Consider the following 25,478-nt stretch of genomic DNA (forward strand, 5'->3'; position numbering starts at 1 on the left):
CCCTCTTGAAGCTGGCTATGCTTGTAGCCGCCGCCACCTCCTGTGGCAGTGAATTCCACATGTTCATCAAGTTTCGAGTTTATTTCAATTTATATCCCGCCCTTCCCACCGAAGTGGCTCAGGGCGGCTCACCCTTTGGGTGAAGAAGTACCTTTTATCCGTTTTAACCTGACTGCTCAGCAATTCATCGAATGCCCACGAGTTCTTGTATTGTGAGAAAGGGAGAAAAGGGCTTCTTCCTCTATCTTCTCCATCCCATGCATAATCTTGTAAACCTCTATCATGTCACCCCTCAGTCGACGTTTCTCCAAGCTAAAGAGCCCCAAGCGTTTTAACCTTTCTTCATAAGGAAAGTGTTCCACACCCTTAATCATTCTAGTTGCCCTTTTCTGCACTTTTTCCAATGCCATAATATCCTTTTTGAGGTGCGGTGACCAGAATTGCACACAGTATTCCACATGAGACCGCACCATCGATTTATACAGGGGCATTATGATACTGGCTGATTTGTTTTCAATTCCCTTCCTAATAATTCCCAGCATGGCGTTGGCCTTTTTTATTGCAAACGCACACCGTCTTGACATTTTCAGGGAGTTCTCTACCACGACCCCAAGATCTCTCTCTTGGTCAGTCTCTGCCGGTTCACACCCCATCAACTTGTATTTGTAGCTGGGATTCTTGGCCCCAATGTGCATTACTTTGCACTTGGCCACACTGAACCGCATCTGCCACGTTGACGCCCACTCACCCAGCCTCAACAGGTCCCTTTGGAGTGCCTCACAATCCTCGCTGGTTCTCACCACCCTGAACAATTTAGTGTCATCCGCAAACTTGGCCACTTCACTGCTCACTTCCAACTCCGAATCATTTATGAACAAGTTAAAGAGCATGGGACCCCTCAATTCACAGGATCTTCATTGCTGTCAACAAACTTTGTTGGTCTTGAAGGTGCAGCTGGACTCCTGCTTTGTTCTATTGTTATCTGTGTCAGATAACGCCACCGCTCTGTGCTCCCTCCCCGGGCCCTGGGAGGCGCGGCTGGGCATGGCGGTGCCTTCCAGGTTTCCCTTTTCTGCGCGCCGCCCGGGGAAAAAGGCAACGGGGAGGTGGGGGAGGAGGGCAGAGGCGCTTGAGCCGGAGCGAAAGCGAAACCGCCCGCGGCGCTTTCGGTTTCGCCTGCTGGGTGGCGCTGGGCACACAAAAAGGAGCTGCTATCGGGGGAGGCGTCCACGAGGCAGGTAAAGCCGAGGGGGGCTGCCGCCGCTGCCGCCGGTTGCCAGCTCCCGGCGGGGGTGCAGAAGGGGTGGGTTGGGGGGGGGGACGTTGTCGTGGAATCGACGGCGCCCTCTCAAGCTCCCGCCTCTCTCCAGGGTACCGGCTTCCTTTCCTCTGGGCCGCAGCCCGCGTCGTTCCGGGAGAGCTCCCGGAGCCGGCGGGAGGCAGGGATTTTCTCATGGCCGAGGCGAGCCCCCCGCTGCGGCTGAAGGAGTGGCTGATCGCGCAGGTGGAGAGCGGGCGCTACCCGGGGCTGCGCTGGGAGGACCGCGAGCGGCAGCTCTTCCGCATCCCCTGGAAGCACGCCGCCAAGCAAGACTACCGGCAGCGGGAGGACGCCGCGCTTTTCAAGGTACCGTCGGGCCCGCCCCGTCGAGCCTGGGAGCCCGGCGCGTTTTCGGGGCGCCGCCGGCAGGGGGCGCTGGGGACAGGGTCGGATTGTGGAATCCTAGAGTCGGAAGGGACCTCCGGGGTCATCTAGTCCAACCCCCTGCACAATGCAGGGAACTCACAAACACCTCCCCCTCAATTCACAGGATCTTAGAATCCTAGAATCATAAAATCTTAGAATTGGAAGGGACCTCCAGGGTCATCTAGTCCAACCCGCTGCACAATGCAGAGAACTCACAAACACCTCCCCCTAAATTCACAGGATCTTAGAATCCTAGAATCTTAGAATTAGAAGGGACCTCCAGGGTCATCTAGTCCAACCCCCTGCACAATGCAGGGAACTCACAAACACCTCCCCCTCAATTCACAGGATCTTAGAATCCTAGAATCATAAAATCTTAGAATTGGAAGGGACCTCCAGGGTCATCTAGTCCAACCCGCTGCACAATGCAGAGAACTCACAAACACCTCCCCCTAAATTCACAGGATCTTAGAATCCTAGAATCTTAGAATTAGAAGGGACCTCCAGGGTCATCTAGTCCAACCCCCTGCACAATGCAGGGAGCTTACAAACACCCCCCTAAATTCACAGGATCTTAGAATCCTAGGATCCTAGAGTCGGAAGGGACCTCCAGGGTCATCTAGTCCAATCCGCTGCACAATGCTGGGAACTCACAAACACCTCCCCCTAAATTTACATGATCTTAGAATCCTAGAATCTTAGAGTTGGAAGGGACCTCCAGGGTCATCTAGTCCAACCCCCTGCACAATGCAGGGAACTTACAAACACCTCCCTAAATTCACAGGATCTTAGAATCCTAGGATCCTAGAGTCGGAAAGGACCTCCAGGGTCATCTAGTCCAATCCGCTGCACAATGCTGGGAACTCACAAACACCTCCCCCTAAATTTACATGATCTTAGAATCCTAGAGTTGGAAGGGACCTCCAGGGTCATCTAGTCCAACCCGCTGCACAATGCAGGGAACTCCCAAACACCTCCCCCTAAGTTCACAGGATCTTAGAATCCTAGAGTTGGAAGGGACCTCCAGGGTCATCTAGTCCAACCTGCTGCACAATGCAGGGAACTCACAAACACCTCCCCCTAAATTCACAGGATCTTAGAATTCTAGAATCATAAAAGCTTAGCATTGGAAGGGACCTCCAGGGTCATCTAGTCCAACCCGCTGCACAGTGCAGGGAACTCACAAACACCTCCCCCTAAGTTTATTTATTTATTTATTCTATAACTTATATCCCGCCCTTCCCACAAAATGGCTCAGGGCGGCTCACAGCAAACAATAAAACAGTAAACAGAGTTCAGAATTATTACATTTAAAAGTCAAAACATTTAAAAACCTAAAAAACCTTAAAATTTTAACAAAAATTTTAACAAAAGTTCACAGGATCTTAGAATCATAGAATCTTAGAATTAGAAGGGACCTCCAGGGTCATCTAGTCCAACCCGTTGCACAATGCAGGGAACTCACAAACACCTCCCCCTAAGTTCACAGGCTCTTAGAATCATAGAATCTTAGCATTGGAAGGGACCTCCAGGATCATCTAGTTCAACCCCCTGCACAATGCAGGAAACTCACAAACACCTCCCCCTAAATTCACAGGATCTTAGAATCCTAGAATCTTAGAGTTGGAAGGGACCTCCAGGATCATCTAGTCCAACCCGCTGCATAATGCAGGGAACTCACAAACACCTCCCCCTAAGTTCACAGGATCTTAGAATCCTAGAATCTTAGAATTAGAAGGGACCTCCAGGGTCATCTAGTCCAACCCCCTGCACAATGCAGGAAACTCACAAACACCTCCTCCTAAATTCGCAGGATCTTCATTGCTGTCAGATGGCCATCTAGCCTCTGTTGAAAAACCTCCAAGGAAGGAGAGCCCACCACCTCCCGAGAAAGCCTGTGGAAGCTTAGAATCATAGAATTATAGAGTGGAAGGGACCTCCAAGGTCACCTAGTCCAACCCCCTGCACAATGCAGGAAACTCACAAACACCTCCCCCTAAGTTCACAGGATCTTAGAATCATAGAATCTTAGAATGAGAAGGGACCTCCAGGGTCATCTAGTCCAACCCGCTGCACAATGCAGGGAACTCACAAACACCGCCCCCTAAGTGATGAGACGCAGCCAGCAGGGAGCACTGGAGAGCCCTGCTGGAGCCTCCAATCCCCCCCTCCAGTGTGGTGTAGGGCAGGGGTGTTAAACATGCAATTCTGATCCTGCACATTTAAGGGGGGGACGACGGTATTTGTGAGTTTCCTGCATTGTGCAGGGGGAAGAGCTAGATGACCCTGGAGGTCCCCTCCAACTCTAAAATAATAATAATAATAATAATAATAATAATAATAATAATAATAATAATAATAATAATAATAAATAATTTTATTTATACCCCGCCCTCCCCGCCGAGGCAGGCTCAGGGCGGCTTACAGGACATGGCAAAAGCCATATTAAAACAATAAAACAAGATTATCCAGTTCAATACAGTTAACAATTAAATATTTAAATAATCTAAAAACAGTCTCAAAAATATAATCTAATAGTGCTACTCTCTCAGTTATGTTAATGATGGCGTGGTGTTTATTCCAAGCTCCATCTTAGAAGGCTAGCCGGAAGAGGGCGCTTTTGCAGGCCCTACGGAATTGGCCAAGATCCCGCAGGGCCCACACCTCTTCCGGCAGCTGGTTCCACCATTGGGGTGCTTTTATAGAGAAGGCCTGTTCTCTAGTTGTTTTTAGTTTGGCCTCTTTTGGCCCAGGTGCTTCCAGAAGGTTTTGAGAACTGGGTCGTAGTGCTCTCTGGGGAACATATGGAGAGAGGCGGTCCCTAAGGTAGGCAGGTCCTCGGCCATATAGGGCTTTAAAGGTAATAACCAGCACCTTGTAACGAACTCGGTAAACAATTGGCAGCCAATGCAGCTCCCGCAGCCTAGGCCGTACATGTTCCCACCGAGGTAGGCCCAATAGCAGTCTGGCTGCTGCATTCCGCACTAGCTGCAGTTTCCGAATTCGGCACAGGGGCAGCCCCACGTAGAGGGCATTTAGCCTCGAGGTAACCGTTGCATGGATCACAGTTGCCAGGTCATTGCGTTCCAGGAAGGGAGCCAACTGCCTCGCCTGCCTAAGATGAAAGAAGGCGGATTTGGCAGTGGCTGCTGTCTGGGCCTCCATTGTCAAGGAAGACTCCAGTAGCACTCCCAAGCTCCTGACCCTGCGCACTGGTACCAGTGACGCACCGTCAAAAGCTGGAAGGGAGATCCCTCCCTCCGGACCGCCGCGCCCTAGGCAAAGGACCTCTGTCTTCGCTGGATTCAATTTCAACCCACTTGACCTAATCCAATCTGCCACAGCTTGCAACGCCCGGTCCAAGTTTATAGGGACATCGTCAGCCCGGCCGCCCATCAGTAGATAGAGCTGGGTGTCATCCGCATACTGGTGACAACCCAGCCCGTATCTCCGGGCAATCTGGGCAAGGGGGCGCATGTAGATGTTTAGATGTAGATCTAAACAGGCTAGATGGCTATCTGACGGCAATGAGGATCCTGTGAATTTAGGAGGCGGTATTTGTAAATTTCCTGCATTGTGTGTGGGAGGGGGTTGGACTAGATGACCCTGGGGGTCCCTTCCAACTCTATCATTCTATGCAGCCCAGGGTCCTAATTAGGCCCTCAGAGGGCTCCTATCAGACCTCTGAGCTCGCTTAATAGCAAGGCTCGCTCAATCACACAAGAGCTACAGAGCAAAGCCTCTATTTTCTTCATTGACTGAGGCTCTTCTCTTGGGGAGGAAGGGGGGAGGGAGAGCTTGCTTTGCCAGGCTCTCTCAATTGCGCAGCAGAACTACTGAGCCAAGCCTCTCTTATTTCTATTGGCTGAGGCTCCTTCCCCCTCCTGGTCCCCTGGGGAAGGAAGGAAAGAGCCAGAGCTTCCTTTGCCACGTTCCCTGGATCCCATGGGAGAGATAGCAAGAAAGCACCTTTAAGTCCAACGAGTGCTAATGTTTTAAGCAGGTTTTATTTTGTTGATTTCAAACAATTTTATTAGTAACATATGGTAATAAATTTCAATTTCTTACTTCATTAATAATTACTTTTTTTTAATCTATCCCATATATTACTTTCTACCCACACCTCCCCCCGTTACTTGACCCCCGCCAGTGTTATAGACTTAAAATCTTAATATTAAAGGTACCCTTAATTAATAAGAACCAAAATTAATATCCTCCTCCCTCTTGTATTTAGTCATTATCAAAAATTGTCCAATATCCTTTTATTTTCCACTCTTTTTCTACATATCTTCCGAACTTTTTCCACTCCATCTTAAATACTTCTAAATCATAGTCTCTTAAGGTCCTTGTTAACTTGTCCATTTCACTCCATGTCATAACTTTTACAATCCAATCCCATTTCTCTGGTATTTTTTTTCTTGCTTCCACAAGTGCGCATACAATGTCCTAGCAGCTGAGAGCAAGTACCAGATTTAAGTTCCAGCAGGTTTTATTTTAAGTTTTAAAAAAAATCTTTAATTCTATCCAGGTGGATGGATTTCTCTCCTCTGGCCCGTGTCCTTTATAAAGTTTATACCTCTGCAACGTTATCTTACACAGATACACACACGGCAGGGCCCAACATAGTTCGGTCCAACAAGGTCTCATTTATGTCAGATCGGGCCCTCAGAACAAATGAAGTGTGCGGACTTTTATCCGGGAGAACCAGGTTTGATTCCCCACTCTTCCACTTGCAGCTGCTGGAATGGCCTTGGGTCAGCCAGAGCTCTCTTATCTGGGAGAACTGGGCTTGATTCCCCACTCCTCCCCTTGCAGCTGCTCGAATGGCCTTGGGTCAGCCAAAGCTCTCTTATCAGGGAGAACCGGGTTTGATTCCCCACTCCTCCCCTTGCAGCTGCTGGAATGGCCTTGGGTCAGCCAGAGCTCTCTTATCTGGGAGAACCGGGTTTGATTCCCCACTCCTCCCCTTGCAGCAGCTGGAATGGCCTTGGGTCAGCCAGAGCTCTCTTATCTGGGAGAACCGGGTTTGATTCCCCACTCCTCCCCTTGCAGCTGCTCGAATGGCCTTGGGTCAGCCAAAGCTCTCTTATCTGGGAGAACCGGGTTTGATTCCCCACTCCTCTGCTTGCAGCTGCTGGAATGGCCTTGGGTCAGCCAGAGCTCTGGCAGAGTTATCCTTGAAAGCCGCTCTGAGATTCAGTACGGAAGGCGGGATATAAATCAGTTTGGTGTAGTGGTTAAGTGAGGAGAACCGGGTTTGATGCTCTACGCCTCCATTTGCAGCTGCTGGAATGGCCTTGAGTCAGCCTTAGCTTTTCCAGAGGTTGTCCTTGAAAGGGCAGCTTCCGAGTGAGCTCTCTCAGTCCCACCTACCTCACAGGATGTCTGTTGTGGGGGAGGAAGGGAAAGGAGATCGTGAGCCGCTCTGAGACTCTTCGGAGTGAAGGACGGGATATAATTCCAATATCTTCATCTACCTCACAGGGTGTCTGATGTGGGGGAGGAAGGGAAAGGAGATTGTGGGCCACTCTGAGACTCTTCGGAGTGGAGGGCGGGATATAATTCCAATATCTTCATCTACCTCACAGGGTGTCTGTTGTGGGGGAGGAAGGGAAAGGAGATTGTGAGCCACTCTGAGACTCTTCGGAGTGGAGGGCGGGATATAAATCCAATATCTTCATCTACCTCACAGGGTGTCTGTTGTGGGGGAGGAAGGGAAAGGAGATGGTGAGCCGCTCTGAGACTCTTCGGAGTGGAGGGCGGGATATAAATCCAATATCTTCATCTACCTCACAGGGTGTCTGTTATGGGGGAGGAAGGGAAAGGAGATGGTGAGCCGCTCTGAGACTCTTCGGAGTGAAGGATGGGATATAATTCCAATATCTTCATCTACCTCACAGGGTGTCTGTTGTGGGGGAGGAAGGGAAAGGAGATGGTGAGCCGCTCTGAGACTCTTCAGAGTGGAGGGCGGGATATAAATCCAATATCTTCATCTACCTCACAGGGCGTCTGTTGTGGGGGAGGAAGGGAAAGGAGATGGTGAGCCGCTCTGAGACTCTTCAGAGTGGAGGGCGGGATATAAATCCAATATCTTCATCTACCTCACAGGGTGTCTGTTGTGGGGGAGGAAGGGAAAGGAGATTGTGAGCCGCTCTGAGACTCTTTGGAGTGGAGGGCGGGATATAAATCCAATATCTTCATCTACCTCACAGGGTGTCTGTTGTGGGGGAGGAAGGGAAAGGAGATTGTGAGCCGCTCTGAGACTCTTCGGAGTGGAGGGCGGGATATAAATCCAATATCTTCATCTACCTCACAGGGCGTCTGTTGTGGGGGAGGAAGGGAAAGGAGATGGTGAGCCGCTCTGAGACTCTTCAGAGTGGAGGGCGGGATATAAATCCAATATCTTCATCTACCTCACAGGGTGTCTGTTGTGGGGGAGGAAGGGAAAGGAGATTGTGAGCCGCTCTGAGACTCTTTGGAGTGGAGGGCGGGATATAAATCCAATATCTTCATCTACCTCACAGGGTGTCTGTTGTGGGGGAGGAAGGGAAAGGAGATGGTGAGCCGCTCTGAGACTCTTCGGAGTGAAGGACGGGATATAATTCCAATATCTTCATCTACCTCACAGGGTGTCTGTTGTGGGGGAGGAAGGGAAAGGAGATGGTGAGCCGCTCTGAGACTCTTCGGAGTGGAGGGCGGGATATAAATCCAATATCTTCATCTACCTCACAGGGTGTCTGTTGTGGGGGAGGAAGGGAAAGGAGATTGTGAGCCGCTCTGAGACTCTTCAGAGTGGAGGGCGGGATATAAATCCAATATCTTCATCTACCTCACAGGGTGTCTGTTGTGGGGGAGGAAGGGAAAGGAGATTGTGAGCCGCTCTGAGACTCTTCGGAGTGGAGGGCGGGATATAAATCCAATATCTTCATCTACCTCACAGGGTGTCTGTTGTGGGGGAGGAAGGGAAAGGAGATGGTGAGCCGCTCTGAGACTCTTCAGAGTGGAGGGCGGGATATAAATCCAATATCTTCATCTACCTCACAGGGTGTCTGTTGTGGGAGAGGAAGGTAAAGGAGATTGTGAGCCGCTCTGAGACTCTTCGGAGTGGAGGGCGGGATATAAATCCAATATCTTCATCTACCTCACAGAGTGTCTGTTGTGGGGGAGGAAGGGAAAGGAGATGGTGAGCCGCTCTGAGACTCTTCAGAGTGGAGGGCGGGATATAAATCCAATATCTTCATCTACCTCAAAGGGTGTCTGTTGTGGGGGAGGAAGGGAAAGGAGATGGTGAGCCGCTCTGAGACTCTTCAGAGTGGAGGGCGGGATATAAATCCAATATCTTCATCTACCTCACAGGGTGTCTGTTGTGGGAGAGGAAGGTAAAGGAGATTGTGAGCCGCTCTGAGACTCTTCGGAGTGGAGGGCGGGATATAAATCCAATATCTTCATCTACCTCACAGAGTGTCTGTTGTGGGGGAGGAAGGGAAAGGAGATGGTGAGCCGCTCTGAGACTCTTCGGAGTGGAGGGCGGGATATAAATCCAATATCTTCATCTACCTCACAGGGTGTCTGTTGTGGGGGAGGAAGGGAAAGGAGATTGTGAGCCGCTCTGAGACTCTTCGGAGTGGAGGGCGGGATATAAATCCAATATCTTCATCTACCTCACAGGGTGTCTGTTGTGGGGGAGGAAGGGAAAGGAGATTGTGAGCCGCTCTGAGACTCTTCTGAGTGGAGGGCGGGATATAAATCCAATATCTTCATCTACCTCACAGGGTGTCTGTTGTGGGGGAGGAAGGGAAAGGAGATGGTGAGCCGCTCTGAGACTCTTCAGAGTGGAGGGCGGGATATAAATCCAATATCTTCATCTACCTCACAGGGTGTCTGTTGTGGGAGAGGAAGGTAAAGGAGATTGTGAGCCGCTCTGAGACTCTTCGGAGTGGAGGGCGGGATATAAATCCAATATCTTCATCTACCTCACAGAGTGTCTGTTGTGGGGGAGGAAGGGAAAGGAGATGGTGAGCCGCTCTGAGACTCTTCAGAGTGGAGGGCGGGATATAAATCCAATATCTTCATCTACCTCACAGGGTGTCTGTTGTGGGGGAGGAAGGGAAAGGAGATGGTGAGCCGCTCTGAGACTCTTCAGAGTGGAGGGCGGGATATAAATCCAATATCTTCATCTACCTCACAGGGTGTCTGTTGTGGGGGAGGAAGGGAAAGGAGATGGTGAGCCGCTCTGAGACTCTTCAGAGTGGAGGGCGGGATATAAATCCAATATCTTCATCTACCTCACAGGGTGTCTGTTGTGGGGGAGGAAGGGAAAGGAGATCGTGAGTCGCTCTGAGATTCTAAGTGGAGGCCAGGATATAAATCCAGTGTCGTCTTCTTCTTCCTTGCGCCCTTCCTCCCCACCCCCCATCAGGCCTGGGCCATCCACAAAGGCAAGTTCCACGAAGGGCTGGACAAGGCGGACCCGTCGGTCTGGAAGACGCGCCTGCGCTGCGCCCTCAACAAGAGCGTCGACTTCCAGGAGGTGCCCGAGCGGAGCCACCTTGACATCTCCGAACCCTACAAGGTCTACCGCGTCGTCTCGCCGCAGGAAGCCCATGATGCCGGTACCGTCCTGGGGAGGGGGGGGCGCTTCTTGCGGGGGGGGGGGGGTTACTGGCCTTGCAGGTTCTGCAGGGGCTGGGTGCGGTGAGTGGCCTCTCGGTGTTGCGAGGGGTGGGGCGGTGAGAGCCCGGGCCTCTTGCAGAGGCGACGGCAGAGTGTTAACGCTGCAGTACTGCAGTCCTAAGCTCTGCTCACGACCTGAGTTCGATCCCTGGTGGAAGCTGGGTTTTCAGGTAGCCGGCTCCAGGTTGACTCAGCCTTCCATCCATCCAAGGTTGGTCAAAGGAGTCCCCAGCTTGCTGGGGGGAAGGCGTAGAGGACTGGGGAAAGTGATGGCAAACCACCCCGTAAAAAGTCTGCAGTGAAAATGGTGTGATGTGACATCACCTCAGAGTTGCACAGGGGACCTTTCCTCTTTTCTTAGCACGTGTTGCCCTGTACTGGACCAAAGCATTGGGCCATCAAAGGCGGTATCGCCTGCTCAGACCAGCAGCTGATCTCCAGGGTCTCAGAGGAAGGGCTTCGGTTAGGAACTAGCTGGGGAGGGGCCATGGCTCAGGAGTAGAGCATCTCCTCGGTAAGCAGAAGGTCCCAGGTTCAATCCCCGGCATTTTTATTTTTTATTTATTTAGAATTTATATCCCGCCCTTCCCACGAATGGCTCAGGGCGGCTTCCAACAATAGATCCCACATAACAATAAGCAAGTAGGCGTGAAAAACCTCAGCTTGAGACCCTGGAGAGCCGCTGCCAGTCTGAGTAGACAAGACTGACTTTGATGGACTCAGGGTCTGAGAGTATAAGGCAGCTTCGTATGTTTATTATCGGGGAGGCACAGTGGCTCAGTGGTGGAACATCTGCTTGGTAAGCAGGAGGTCTCAGGTTCAATCCCCGGCATCTCCAACTCAAAAGGGTCCAAGCAAGTAGGCGTGAAAAACCTCCGCTTAAGACCCTGGAGAGCCGCTACCAGTCTGAGTAGACAAGACTGACTTTGATGGACCAAGGGGGGGGGGTCTGATTCAGTAGATGGCAGCTTTCAGATGTTCATATGTTCATGTCAGGAGGCAGGGTTTGGGAAGGAAGGGGGGGACCCAGGGGGGCATAAGGCCATAGAACCTGGTCCTGGAAGGAGCCGTTGCCTCCAGTGAAACCGATCTCTGTCGTCTGGAAAGCAGTTGTAATTCTGGGAGATCTCCAGGCCCCACCTGGAGAATGAGCAACCTAGAGTACCACAGTAAAGGAAAAGTGCAAACAAATAACTGTGGAAAATGGGAACCCTACTTCAAGTGTACTGGCCCCACTGGTGGACCTCCTGGTGGCATTTGGGTTTTTTGGCCACTTCTTGACACAGAGTGTTGGACTGGATGGGCCACTGGCCTGATCTAACATGGCTTCTCTTATGTTCTTATGTCTGAAGCAGTGATGCTCTGTATTCTTGGTGCTTAGGGGGGGCACAGTGGGAGGACTTCTAGTGTCCTGGCCTCACTGATGGACCTCCTGATGGCACCTGGTTTTTTTGGCTGAACCCTCAGGGTGGCTGTTGTGGGAGACAAACAGACTGGAAGCTGAGGGAGAAAACTGGCCAATGACAGTGTACACCGGGAGTGGGTGAGGAAATGGAATAAAAGACCGGAGATCGGCCTCATTTCATAGCCTTACCTGAATGAATCTTCTGCACTGCTCAGTTGTCTTTCTCTGATCCTGTTAACCACCTGGTCTGGTAGAGACACTGGGCCATTGGTTCCCTGCTCTGTACGGTGCCCCTTAGTAAAGATAAAAGGAAGTCCTTCTTCACCCAAAGGGTGATTAACACATGGAATTCACTGCCACAGGAGGTGGTGGCAGCTGCAAGCATAGACAGCTTCAAGAGGGGATTGGATAAACATCTGGAGTAGAGGTCCATAAATTGCTATTTGCCACGGTGTATTGTTGTAACTCTGTGTCTGGGGCAGTGATGCTCTGAATTTTTGGTGCTGGGGGGGGCACATTGGGAGGGCTTCTAGTGTCCTGGCCCCACTGGTGGACCTCTTGATGGCACTTGGGTTCTTTTGGCCACTGAGTGACACAGAGTTTTGAACTTGATGGGCCATTGCCCTGATCCAACATGGCTTCTCTTATGTTCAACATGGCTTCTCTTATGTTATGTGTTTTTGCTCTCTCCCTCTCTTAAGACAAGGAAAACGGCAAGGAGACCATCCTGGATCCTGCCCAGCCCTCAGCCTCTGGGCACCAAGAGAGCAGAGCGGGCGGTCAGCTAAGCAAGGTAAAAGCATTCTTTTTTTTAAAAAAAAAAGTATTGACTTTATTGATAGCCCCCCTTTTCCACGGAGATCCAAGGCGGATTGCAGAACATAGAAAACAAGTTCAGTCAATCTGTGCAGCGGTGGGTTATGGAATGAGAAAATGCAACCGGAAGATTGATTTCTGGGAGGTGTCAAGCGTCTGGTTGCCACAGTAAGTTTTAATTTGAACACTATTGTATGTCTCTTGCATGCTTTCCTATTGCATTTACTCCCTTTGTATACCAGCTTGGCTTATCTGTGAAACTTGTTATTCATGATGTTTCCATCCAGGCCCAAGGTCAGTTGCTGCATTAGAGTGTGATTAACCTGCACCTGGGTTGCCAGGATTTTGGGGCAGGGGACCCGTCAAAACCCTTCCCGCCTTGCCTTTCCCGCTTTGCTTGAATGTATAACGGTTAAGGTAAGGTAAGGTAGTCCCCTGTGCAAGCACCAGTCACTTTCGACTCTGGGGTGACGTTGCTTTCACAACGTTTTCACGGCAGACTTTTTACGAGGTGGTTTGCAATTGCCTTCCCCAGCCATCTACACTTTCCCCCCAGCAAGCTGGGTCCTCATTTTACTGACCTCAGAAGAATGGAAGGCTGAGTCATCCTTGCAAAGGTAGTCCCCCTATGCAAGCAGACTTTTTACGAGGTGGTTTGCAATTGCCTTCCCCAGCCATCTACACTTTCCCTCCAGCAAGCTGGGCACTCATCTGACCGACCTCGGAAGGATGAAAGGCTGAGTCAACCTGAGCCAGCTACCTGAAACCAGCTTCCGCCGGGATCGAACTCAGGTCGTGAGCAGAGAGTTCAGGCTGCAGTACTGCAGCTTTACCACTCTGCGCCACGAGGCTCTTGAACGGTTAGGGTGAGCTGCATAAGGGACCCCCTGAGGGAAGACGTCAGTCTTAGCAAAACACTGTTTTGCCTCCATGTTGTTTAAGGAATAAAACCTCCCCAAAGAATGGACTGTGTGAACATATGAACATATGAAGCTGCCTTATACTGAATCAGACCTTTGGTCCATCAAAGTCAGTATTGTCTTCTCAGACTGGCAGCGGCTCTCCAGGGTCTCAAGCTGAGGTTTTTCACACCTATTTGCCTGGACCCTTTTTAGTTGGAGATGCCAGGGATTGAACCTGGGACCTTCTGCTTCCCAAGCAGATGCTCTACCACTGAGCCACCGTCCCTCCCCCTTTCTTGCATGATTTCTTGCAACTTCTGGGAAATTGACAGGGGGTACTTGCCGTACCCAGGAAAATTCTGTTGGCCTGTAAGGTGGGATTGGACTGGGCAGGCAATGGAAAACCGCCTCTAAATGTCCCTTGCCCTGAAAACCCTCTGGGGTCACCATGGGTTGTCTATGACTTGACCGTGTTTCCCACCACCACCCAAAAAGAAAATGGATGCCCTGAGAAATCATGTGAAGTCCTGGACCACAGAAGTTAGCTCTCAATCTCGCTCAATCTCTGTCCCTCCTCTGTAGGCCAACATGTCCTCAGAGTCAGGCCAAGAGAGCACGGACGGCCCAGCGGGGACCTTTCAGGCGGCCTCAGCCCGACAGAATGTGCAGAAGCCAAACCAAGACGAGCAACCAGGTAACGGCAAAGCGTCTTGACTGGGAAGTGTTCATGGCAGGCCCGGGCATTCCTGAGGGAGTTAGCTTCCCCCTTCTCAGGAATTATTGTTTTAACAATTTATTAATAACATATGGTTACAGTAATTAATTGTCTCTTTTCTATACTAACCCATATGGTATTTCAACCCCCCCTCCCTCCAATATTTGACTTCCCCAAAGTTATAAATTTAAATTCAATTATAAAGGTACCGCTAACCAATCAAAGTTCAATATTTTTCTTCTCTCATTACTACTAAAAAAATTATAAAATGACTTTTTATATTCCATTTTTTCTCCATATATCTTTTAAATTTCTTCCACTCCTTTTTGAATATATCTAGATCATAGTCTTTTAAAGTTTTAGTTAATTTGTCCATCTCACTCCACGATAAAACTTTCACAATCCAGTCCCATTTCTCTGGTATTTTTCCCTGTTTCCACAGCTGCGCATACAATGTCCTAGCAGCTGAGAGCAAGTACCAAATTAAAGTCCTGTCTTCCTTTGGAAATTTTTCTAATTGTAACCCAAGCAAAAAAGTCTCTGCAGTTTTCTTGAAGTCCTAACCCAAAATTTTGGAGATTTCTTGTTGTATCATCTTCCAATACTCTTTCGCTTTTTTACAAGTCCACCACATGTGAAAAAAAGAACCTTCGTGTTTTCTACATTTCCAACATCTATCCGATATCTTCTTACTCATCCTAGCCAGCTTTTTCGGAGTCATATACCACCTGTACATCATCTCAGGAATTATTGCTACCAGATACCTATGGGCTGTCTCCTTAGCATAGAAATCTAGCTTGAGACATATTGGAGAGGGGGATGTGAGTTTTTCAAAAGGACAGCATGGCGTAGCAATGGCGTGGCGTTAGAGACATGTCTCTCAAATTCTTCTGCACCACAGCTGCCTGCCCACTCGGTTTGGCCAAGTGGTAGTTTACCTCACGACATCAGTGAGGTAAACTGTTCAGGCTCTGTTGAGCGATGAAGGGAGTCCAGTGAGTGGTTGCTAAAGGAGCATGTGGTACCTCACATCTCGCGAAAATGTTAGGCCGCATCCTGGTTGTGTGGAATTCATGGGGGATATCTTGCGTTTCATTGTCAGTGTTGCTTCAAATAGACTTGCTTGCCCACAATTTGTAGCAGTGGCACCAGGAAAGGAAAGGTCCCCTGTGCAAGCACCATTCGTTTCCGACTCTGGGGTGATGTTGCTTTCACAATGTTTTCATGGCAGACTTTTTACGAGGTGGTTTGCCATTGCCTTCCCCAGCCTTTTACACTTTCCCCCCAGCAAGCTGGGGACTCATTTGACCGACCTCGGAAGGATGGAAGGCTGAGTCAACTTTGGGCCGGCTACCTGAACCCAGCTTCCGCCGGAATCGAACTCAGGTCATGAGCAGAGAGTTCAGACCACAGTACTGTGTCTTCCTTTTAAAAATCCTGTCTAAAGCTGGGGACAAATACATAATTAGGGTGGCTAAATCCGAGTGTAGGATTAAGTGTGCAGACCCTTATCTGGGAGAACCGGGTTTGATCCCCCACTCCTCCACATGCAGCTGCTGGAGTGACCTTGGGACAGTCGCAGTTCTCACAGAGCACTTTCTCTCAAGAGCAATTTCTGTCAGAGCTCTCTCAGCCCCACCTACCTCACAGAGCGTCTGTTGTGAGGAGGGGAAGGGGAAGGAGATTATAAACTGCTCTGAGAATCCTTTGGGTAGTGAAGGGTGGAGTATAAATTCAATCTCCTCCTTTTCCTCCTATATCAGTCCATCAAAGTCAGTGTTTCGTCTACTCAGACTGGCAGCAGCTCTCCAGGGTCTCAGGCTGAGGTCTTTCCCATCACCTCCTGCCTGGTCCTTTTAACTGGAGATGCCGGGGATTGAACCTGGGACCTTCTGCCTGCCAAGGAGAGGTTCTTCCCCTGAGCCACGCGGCTCCTCCTCCTGGCTCTCCACGGTCTCAGGCTGAGGTCTTTCCCATCACCTCCTGCCTGGTCCTTTTAACTGGAGATGCTGGGGATTGAACCTGGGACCTTCCACAGACAAAACAGATGTTCTACCGCTGAGCCACAGCCCCCTGCCTCTGGACAAAAGGAGCTTCGAGTCTCAAAAGGTCATTCCCCAAAAATCTTGTTGGCCGATAAGGTGCTCCTGGATTCATGTTTTGCTCTTCTTCAGCAGCCGGGCACGGCTGCCCTCTGAACTTGTAATCAGGTTGGAAGGGAGAAGTCTAAAACTGGCATTTGGTGGCTAAAAAGCCAAATGCGATTTTGCCACAGAAGTCTAGTGTCCAGATCATGTGAAGTGATGGTATCGCTTTACTCCACTCAGGTAAGACCTCACCTGGAGTCTTGTGTTCACTTTTGGGCACCACATTTTAAGAAGGATATAGACAAGCTGGAACGGGTCCAGAGGAGGGCGACGAAGATGGTGAGGGGTCTGGAGATCGAGTCCTATGAAGAAAGGTTGAAGGAGCTGGGGATGTTTAGCCTGGAGAGGAGGCGGCTGAAAGGTGATAGGATCACCATCTTCAAGTCCTTGAAGGGCTGTCCTATAGAGGATGGGGTGGAATTGTTTTCTGTGGCCCCAGAAGGTAGGACCAGAACCAATGGGTTGAAATTAAATCAAAAGAGTTTCCGGCTCGACATTAGAAAGAACTTCCTGACGGTTAGAGCAGTTCCTCAGTGGAACAGGCTTCCTCCTTGGGAGGTGGTGGGCTCTCCTTCCTTGGAGGTTTTTCAACAGAGGGTGGATGGCCATCTGACAGCAATGAAGATCCTGTGAATTTAGGGGCCGGTGTTTGTGAGTTTCCTGCATTGTGCAGGGGGTTGGACTAGATGACCCTGGAAGTCCCTTCCAACTCTGGGATTCTATGCTTTAACTGGACTCTCCTCTCTTGGAGGTTTTTCAACAGGCTAGATGGCCAGCTGACAGCAATGAGGATCCTGTGAATTTAGGGGCCGGTGTTTGTGAGTTTCCTGCATTGTGCAGGGGGTTGGACTAGATGACCCTGGAAGTCCCTTCCAACTAAGTCCTATGACGAAAGGTTGAAGGAGCTGGGCATGTTTAGCCTGGAGAGGAGGCGGCTGAGAGGTGATAGGATCACCATCTTCAAGTCCTTCAAGGGCTGTCCTGTAGAGGACGGGGTGGAATTGTTTTCTGTGGCCCCAGAAGGTCAGACCAGAACCAAGGAGTTGAAATTAAATCAAACGAGTTTCCAACTTGACATTAGGAAGAACTTCCTGACCGTTAGAGCGATTCCTCAGTGGAACAGGCTTCCTCCTCGGGAGGTGGTGGGCTCTCCTTCCTTGGAGATTTTTAAACAGAGGCTAGATGGCCATCTGACAGCAATGAAGATCCTGTGAATTGAGGGGGAGGTGTTTGTGAGTTTCCTGCATTGTGCAGGGGGTTGGACTCGATGACCCTGGAGATTCCTTCCGACTCTAGGATTCTATGATTTCTTTCTTCGTATCTTGGCTTTTGAGGGCCAGGATTTGGGGAACAGCCCTGTGGTACTGGAGGGGATTTGGGGATGCCACCTCCTGATGCCTTCCAGGAGAAATGCCAAATTCCCGTCTCTCCTTCAGGGGCTGTTGCTAGAATCTTCTCAGGGACTACCATAGATGTTTCCGCTGCCAGCGGCAGTCCGTGTAGGGTTGGTGACGGCTTGTTGTACAGTCTCCACTGGCCCTCACTATTCACTGAGGGTGAGATTTCAACCCCCGCTCCCAGGTGCAGCTAGCTCCTTTTTCACGCAGCAAACTGTCAGAACTTGGATGAACTTCAGACGAGTCCAATACTTGTTACAAGTTAGGATCTTTATTGAAGAACTACAGTACTAGAGCAACGAAATAACAGTAATGCCATTTCTTGGCAGTTGGTTACATTTTATGCCATCAGCAAAGCACAATAAAACCATCATTCACACGGTCTCAGACAAGTGTCTCTTCTTCCCAGCCTTCGTTATCAGAAGGGAGGATGCTCCCCTGTTGTGAAGGCCAAACGGCCTGTCTTCAAAGGGCACCTCTGGATGTTAAGCAGAGACTATCTGCCGCCTGCCCTACTGCCCTAAATATTTGGCATAGCACAGGGGCCAGGGTTAATTGCTGTGGTCAGGCACTCTATGTTATTACTAAGTTACAGCACGGAGTCAGTTTGGTCAAGGCAAGTAAAGCAAAAGTTACACGTTCTGACACAAACAAAACCTGGTTTTTAGAGGATCTTGCTTGCTGCGCAGAAAAGGCAGAGCTAGTCGCAGCCCCGGGGCAGATAGGGTGAAATCCGACGGAAGCCCCGCAGAGAAGAGGAGTGTGGGAGGGGCGGAAGGCTAGTGGGAAATCGGTCAGAGAAGTATCCGTGTTGGAATCAGTGCGCCGCTTCAAATAGACCGGATTAATAAAAGTTAAATGCCGTGGCTTGTATTTCTTTCTCCCAGGCTACCAAATAAAAGGGTATTTTTACAACTGGAACTTAGCGCAGCTACGCAGTCATCCGGGTCTTCGTTTCGCGAGTCCTTGGACCCAGGGTCTGAATCCTTCGTTTCCCGTGTCCCCCGAAAACGTCAATTCAGGTAGGGAAAAAGAACGTGCCCCACAGGTCGCCCCCAGCCCCCTTTTTGGATTGCTTACAGTGCCAGTGGGTACACTTCCAAAAGAAGAGCCAGTTTGGTGTAGTGGTTAAGTGTGTGGACTCTTATCTGGGAGAACCGGGATTGATTCCCCACTCTTCCACTTGCAGCCGCTGGCATGACTTTGGGTCAACCATAGCTCTCGCAGAGTTGTCCTTGAAAGGGCAGCTTCTGGGAGAGCTCTCTCAGCCCCACCCACCTCACAGGGTGTTTGTTGTGTGGGGGGAGGGAAGGTAAAGGAGATTGTCAGCTGCTCTGAGACTGAGATTCAGAGTGAAGGGTGGGGTATAAAAAAAAAGTAGGCAGGGCCAGGTGGGGCTTTTGCCCAGCGAGGCTTCTGATTGGGTGTTGGAGATTTGATTGGCTGTGTAGATTGTTTAAAAAGTTGCGTTAACAGGAACTGCCACCACAGCCCAAGGCTCTTCACTGCGCGACTGAAGGCAATCTGTGGCAGCCATTTTGTGGCTGCAACCATTACGCCGTTTCAGAACGTCAAAAAGATTGGGGACCCCTAGTCTGAGGAAAGGAGGGACTTTGGGAGAATTGGCAGATAAGAACATTCACATTTCCGATTTCTTCCAGAGGTGTTCTTATAGCTTCTCTGCCCTGTTGTTGGATCCCTAGTTCCTTCTGACCCCTTGACTTACTGCGTGCATGAAAATTAATAGGATGAGAGGAAATTTAAGTTTATTTGCCAGAAACCCTAGAAGTCCATGACCAGAGAGAGTCAGAGGATGTAGTGGTGGCCAAAGGAATAAACGGCTTTAAAAGGGGATTAGCTAGATTCATGGAAGATAAGTCTGTCGATAGCTGTGAGCCTTGGTGACTGAGAGGAACCTCTACATTCAGAGGCACCAATCCTCTGGATCCCAGAGCCAGGAGGCAACATCAGGGGAAGGCCTCGGCCTTCATGCCCAACAGAGGAACTGGCTGGCCACTGTGTGAGACAGGAGGCTGGACTAGATGGACCCTCCCTGGTCTGATCCAGCAAGGCTCTTCTGATGTTCTTATGAAGGCCTCTGCCGCTCTGCCCTGTTGTTGGCCCTCCAGAGGAACTGGTTGGCCACTGTGTGAGGCAGGAGGCTGGACTAGATGGACCCTCCCTGGTCTGATCCAGCAGGGCTCTTCTGAGGTTCTTATGAAGGCCTCGGCCTCTATGCCCTGTTGTTGGCCCTCCAGAGGAAATGGTTGGCCACTGTGTGAGACAGGAGGCTGGACTAGATGGACCCTCCCTGGTCTGATCCAGCAGGGCTCTTCTGAGGTTCTTATGAAGGCCTCGGCCTCTATGCCCTGTTGTTGGCCCTGCAGAGGAACTGGCTGGCCACTGTGAGAGACAGGAGGCTGGACTAGATGGACCCTCAATGGTCTGACCCAGCAGGGCTCTTCTGATGTTTTTATGAAGGCCTCAGCCCCTCTGCCTTGTTGTTGGCCCTCCAGAGGAAGTGGAGGCAGGAGGCTGGAGGCTGGACTAGATGGACCCTCACTGGTGTGATCCAGCAGGGCTCTTCTTGTGTTCTTAAAGCTGTTCTTCCCTTGAAATGAAAAGCTGGCTTGGTAGTGAAAGCACGTCCGTTGTGATGACTTTCCCAAGGAACTCTGGATGTGGTGATTATCTTCACTTCCCGTCTCACCCTGTCTTTTTGTTATTAGATGGCCAACGCATGAGCGAGGGCCCTTGTGGAATTGTAAATGATGTGTATGGGCATCCAGTACATTTTGCACGCTTTTGAAAAATATGACATGCCAATGATAGTTTTGCGAAGGGACTGGGAATTCTTCTCTGCTCTGTTCGCAGAATGAAAAATCCCCCGGGTGTTCCTTAACTAGCACAGCAACTTCCATTTATGAATCCTCGACTGAAATCATAAAACAGCTGTGAATAATTTCTTCAGAACGGAGTCCGGCTCATGGATCACACGGCCTGGCTTTTCTTGGCACAGAATTTTGATTTTAAAAAAACCCCAAGCTTAGAGTCACGGGTGGGGTTTACACAATGCATTTCTTTGCCCAAATTTCATTGATTGTAAAAAAAGGGAGGGGATACAGGTCAGTTGCACCTGATACTTTGGATACCACTTGCAGCTGCTGGAATGGCCTTAGGTCAGCCATAGCTATTGCAGGAGTTGTCCTTGAAAGGGCAGCTGCTGTAAGAGCTCTCGCAGCCCCACCCGCCTCGCAGGATGTCTGTTGTGAGGGAAGAAGATAAAGGAGATTGTGAGCTGCTCTGAGACTCTGTCCTTGAAAGGGCAGCTTCTGGGGGAGCTCTCTCAGCCCCACCCACTTCACAGGGTGTCTGTTGTGGGGGAGGAAAATAAAGGAGATTGTGAGCCACTCTGAGACTCTGTCCTTGAAAGGGCAGCTTCTGGGAGAGCTCTCTCAGCCCCACCCACCTCACAGGGTGTCTGTTGTGGGGGGAGAATATGAAGGAGATTGTAGGCTGCTCTGAGACTCTGTCCTTGAAAGGGCAGCTTCTGGGAGAGCTCTCTCAGCCCCACCCACCTCACAGGCTGTCTGTTGTGGGGGAGGAAGATAAAGGAGATTGTAAGCCACTTTGAGACTCTGTCCTTGAAAGGGCAGCTTCTGGGAGAGCTCTCTCAGCCCCACCCACCTCACAGGGTGTCTGTTGTGGGGGGAGAAGATGAAGGAGATTGTAAGCCGCTGTGAGACTATGATTCAGAAACAAGGCAGGGTGTAAATCTACAGTGGTCTTCTTCTTTGTTGGATATCTTTTACTTGATTTTTACTAGAGATGTAAAATTTCTGGTAATTTTGAAGCTCAGAAAAAAACCCAGGTTTTTTTCCGTTCCCCCCCCAAAAAAAACCCCCCCCGGAGATTTTCAGAAAAATTGAAAAAAAAAAATACTACATTAGCGCTTCTTTGTTCTTTTCCGGATTGAAAGTCATTCTGTTGCTTTAGGAACATAAAATATGACTATGGACAATTTTACTTGGCATGAAATTATCACAACTAGCATCTTAAAAATAGAGTGTATCCATACTATTATTTTAAACAGGATTGACTTTTAAAATAATATTTATTTGTAATTGTAAGAAATGGCGCAACAATCTCCCGAACTGTTTACTAGTTTATGTGGAACAGACGAAAAAAACCCTCCACAAAACAATTTTTAAAAATCCAGAAGTAACAATGATTCATATTTCCTCTTCACAGTATTAAACAAAAATAAAAAACTCATTCTCCTAAAAAGAATGGAAGAGGGGAGAAGTGTATATAAGGGAGTGTAGGACTAAGTTTCAAGGAATGGGCATGTCCTAGGACTTGCTTGTCCTCAGTGCGCAGAAATTAGAATAATCTGATACCGTACATATTTTTTAGAACTGATTTGGAAAATATTTGAACAACTTGTCTAAAAATACTTTATTCATCGTGTTAAAATAAAATGTTCCATAATCATTTTTTTTTATTTCCCCCAATTTTCCCAATTTTTGGGGGGGGGGACCCAAAAAAAGCTTCAGGAAAAAAAATAATAATAATAATTTTTAATTTATATCCTGCCCTCCCTGCCAAAGCAGGCTCAAAGTGGCTTACATGGCATAGAATGCAGACATTACAATAATACAGTAATAAAAATAATTATATGGCAATTATATTACAATTAAGAAGAAGAAGATATTGGATTTATAGCCCGCCCTCCACTCCGAAGAGTCTCAGAGCGGCTCACAATCTCCTTTCCCTTCCTCCCCCACAACAGACACCCTGTGAGGTAGATGAAGATATTGGATTTATATCCCGCCCTCCACTCCGAAGAGTCTCAGAGCGGCTCACAATCTTCTTTCCCTTCCTCCCCCACAACAGACACCCTGTGAGGTAGATGAAGATATTGGATTTATATCCCTCCCTCCACTCCGAAGAGTCTCAGAGCAGCCCACAATCTCCTTTCCCTTCCTCCCCCACAACAGACACCCCGTGAGGTAGATGAAGATATTGGATTTATATCCCACCCTCCACTCCAAAGAGTCTCAGAGCGGCTCACAATCTCCTTTCCCTTCCTCCCCCACAACAGACACCCCGTGAGGTGGGTGGGGCCGAGAGGACTCTCAGAGCAGCTGCCCTTTCAAGGACAACTCATACAAGAGCTATGGCTGACCCAAGGCTATTTCAGCAGGTGCAAGTGGAGGAGTGGGGAATCAAACCCGCTTCTCCCAGATAAGAGTCCGCACACTTAACCACTACACCAAACTGGCTCTCCTATTACATGAAAACCTTCTAATTAAAACCATCAAATTTAAAACTAACAATTTAATTTGGTGCTACAATCTCGATGTTACTCATCTTGACACAACTTTACATGACGACGGTACAATAGATTCCGCATTAAGAAAAAGCCGGTTGAAAGAGGGTAGTCTTGCAGGGCCCCCCCTCCCCGAATTTTTCTGGGTCTTTTCCAGGCCTCCACACCTCTAATTTTGATTGCTTTGTGCTGTTATCGGCCAGCCTGAGCATTCAGACAGATTGACAGGTGTGTGTTCTTGAAAATTAACTGACGTTTCTCTTGCCTCTCCCTGCCGTTGGACCCCAGATTGCTGGCTGTACATCCGCATTTACTACACAAAAGTGCTGGTGAAAGAAGTCACCACCAACTCAGCAGAGGGGTGCCGGATCACCTACTGCCCGGTGCCGGCCGAAGATGAGTGCCTGTACGGTCCGAGCAGCATCGAGCAGATCCAGCTGCCCTCGCCGGAGGCCCTGGCTGGGAACGGCCGGGCGACCCAAATGGCCGACATCGTCCAGCGGCTGCTCCCCCACTTGCACCGGGGGGTTCTCCTTTGGGTGGCCCCCGAAGGGCTCTTCTTGAAGCGCCAGTGCCAAGGCCGGGTTTACTGGAAGGGCCCCCTGGCAGCCCACAGCGACCGACCCAACAAACTAGAGAGGGAGAAGACGTACAAGCTGATGGACACACAGCAATTCCTCCAGCGTGAGTGCGTCCGGCTCTCTCCGCTTCCCTGGCGGCAGGTCCCTGAAGCTCGCTTTGGCCTGAGGGTACAACCTTGGCTGTTCTTTGGGGGGATGCATTCCCAGAATGGGGCTGGGGCCTTTTAGGCCTGATCTGGAAGGACCTGGAGTGGGAGGCAGGGTCTCCAGCACGCGCACACACACACACACACACACACCCACTGGTGGTCTTGCAGCATATATGGCAAGAGTGGCCAAAGTTGGAATAATAATAATAATAACAATAATAAATTTATTTTTGTATCCCGCCCTCCCCCGCCAAAGGCAGACTCAGGGCAGCTAGGAAGAGGAAGGAGGGAGAGAGGAAGGAAAGAAGGGAGGTGGGGAGGGAGAGAGGAAGGAAGGAAGGTGGGGAGAAAGGAAGGGAGAGAGGGAGGAAGGTGGGGAGGAAGGAAGGGAGAGAGGGAGGAAGGTGGGGAGGGAGAGAGGAAGGAAGGAAGGGGGAGAGGGAGGAAGGTGGAGAGGGAGAGAGGAAGGAAGGTGGGGAGGAAGGAAGGGAGAGAGGGAGGGAGGGAGATAAGAAGGAAGGTGGGGAGGGAGAGAGGAAGGAAGGAAGGTGGGGAGGAAGAGAAGAAGGAAGGAAGGTGGGGAGAAAGGAAGGGAGAGAGGGAGGATGGTGGGGAGGGAGAGAGGAAGGAAGCAAGGTGGGGAGGAAGAAAGGGAGAGAGGGAGGAAGGTGGGGAGGGAGAGAGGAAGGAAGGAAGGTGGGGAGGAAGTAAGGGAGAGAGGGAGGAAGGTGGAGAGGGAGAGAGGAAGGAAGGTGGGGAGGAAGAGAGGAAGGAAGGTGGGGAGGAAGGAGGGGAGGAAGGTGGGGAGGGAGAGAGGGAGGGAGAGAGGAAGGAAGGTGGGGCGGGAGGGAGAAGAAGGAAGGAAGGTGGGGAGGAAGGTGGAGAGGGAGAGAGGAAGGAAGGAGGGTGGGGAGGAAGGTGGAGAGGGAAAGAGGAAGGAAGGTGGGGAGGAAGGAAGGGAGAGAGGGAGGGAAGAAGATGGAGAGAAAGAGGGAGGGAGAGAGGAAGGAAGGTGGGGAGGGAGAGAAGGAAGGTGGAGAGGAAGGAAGGAAGAGAGGAAGGAAGGTGGGGAGGGAGGGAGAGAGGAAGGTGGGAAGGGAGAGAAGAAGGAAGGAAGGTGGAGAGGGAGAGATGAAGGAAGGTGGGGAGGGAGAGACGAAGGAAGGAAGGTGGGGAGGAAGGTGGAGAGGGAGAGAGGAAGGAAGGTGGGGAGGGAGGGAGAGAGGAAGGTGGGAAGGGAGAGAAGAAGGAAGGAAGGTGGGGAGGAAGGAAGGGAGGGAGAGAGGAAGGAAGGTGGAGAGGGAGAGATGAAGGAAGGTGGGGAGGGAGAGACGAAGGAAGGAAGGTGGGGAGGAAGGAAGGGAGATAGGGAGGAAGGTGGAGAGGGAGAGAGGAAGGAAGGAAGGAAGGAAAATAGATGGAGGAGGGAGGGGGAAAGAAAACAACTTTAACTTTAAATTGGCCAGTGGCCCATCCAGTCCAACACTCTGTGTCACATAAGAGAAGCCATGTTGGATCAGGCCAATGGCACATCCAGTCCAACACTCTGTGTCACACAGTGGCCAAAAAACCCAAGTGCTATCAAGAGGTCCACCAGTGGGGCCAGGATGCTAGAAGCCCTTCCACTGTTGCCCCTCCCAAGCACCAAAAATACAGAGCTTCACTGCCCCAGAT

General features: G+C 50.2%; 1 protein-coding gene across 1 annotated transcript in view; it reads left to right on the plus strand.

Moving 5' to 3' along the window:
- The first annotated feature begins 1,448 nt into the window (after positions 1-1,448).
- Positions 1,449-25,478, plus strand: part of LOC132567506 (interferon regulatory factor 4-like) — a 39,588-nt gene continuing 15,558 nt past the window's right edge. Inside the window, exons 1-6 of the mRNA XM_060233185.1 lie at positions 1,449-1,627; positions 10,107-10,299; positions 12,467-12,558; positions 14,066-14,177; positions 18,630-18,764; positions 23,363-23,758. Of these exons, the coding sequence (XP_060089168.1) occupies positions 1,454-1,627; positions 10,107-10,299; positions 12,467-12,558; positions 14,066-14,177; positions 18,630-18,764; positions 23,363-23,758 (1,102 nt within the window). The 5' untranslated portion in view covers positions 1,449-1,453. The remainder of the gene's footprint in view (positions 1,628-10,106; positions 10,300-12,466; positions 12,559-14,065; positions 14,178-18,629; positions 18,765-23,362; positions 23,759-25,478) is intronic.

This window comes from Heteronotia binoei, chromosome 2 (genome assembly GCF_032191835.1).
Source record: "Heteronotia binoei isolate CCM8104 ecotype False Entrance Well chromosome 2, APGP_CSIRO_Hbin_v1, whole genome shotgun sequence".
NCBI classification, from domain to species: domain Eukaryota; kingdom Metazoa; phylum Chordata; class Lepidosauria; order Squamata; family Gekkonidae; genus Heteronotia; species Heteronotia binoei.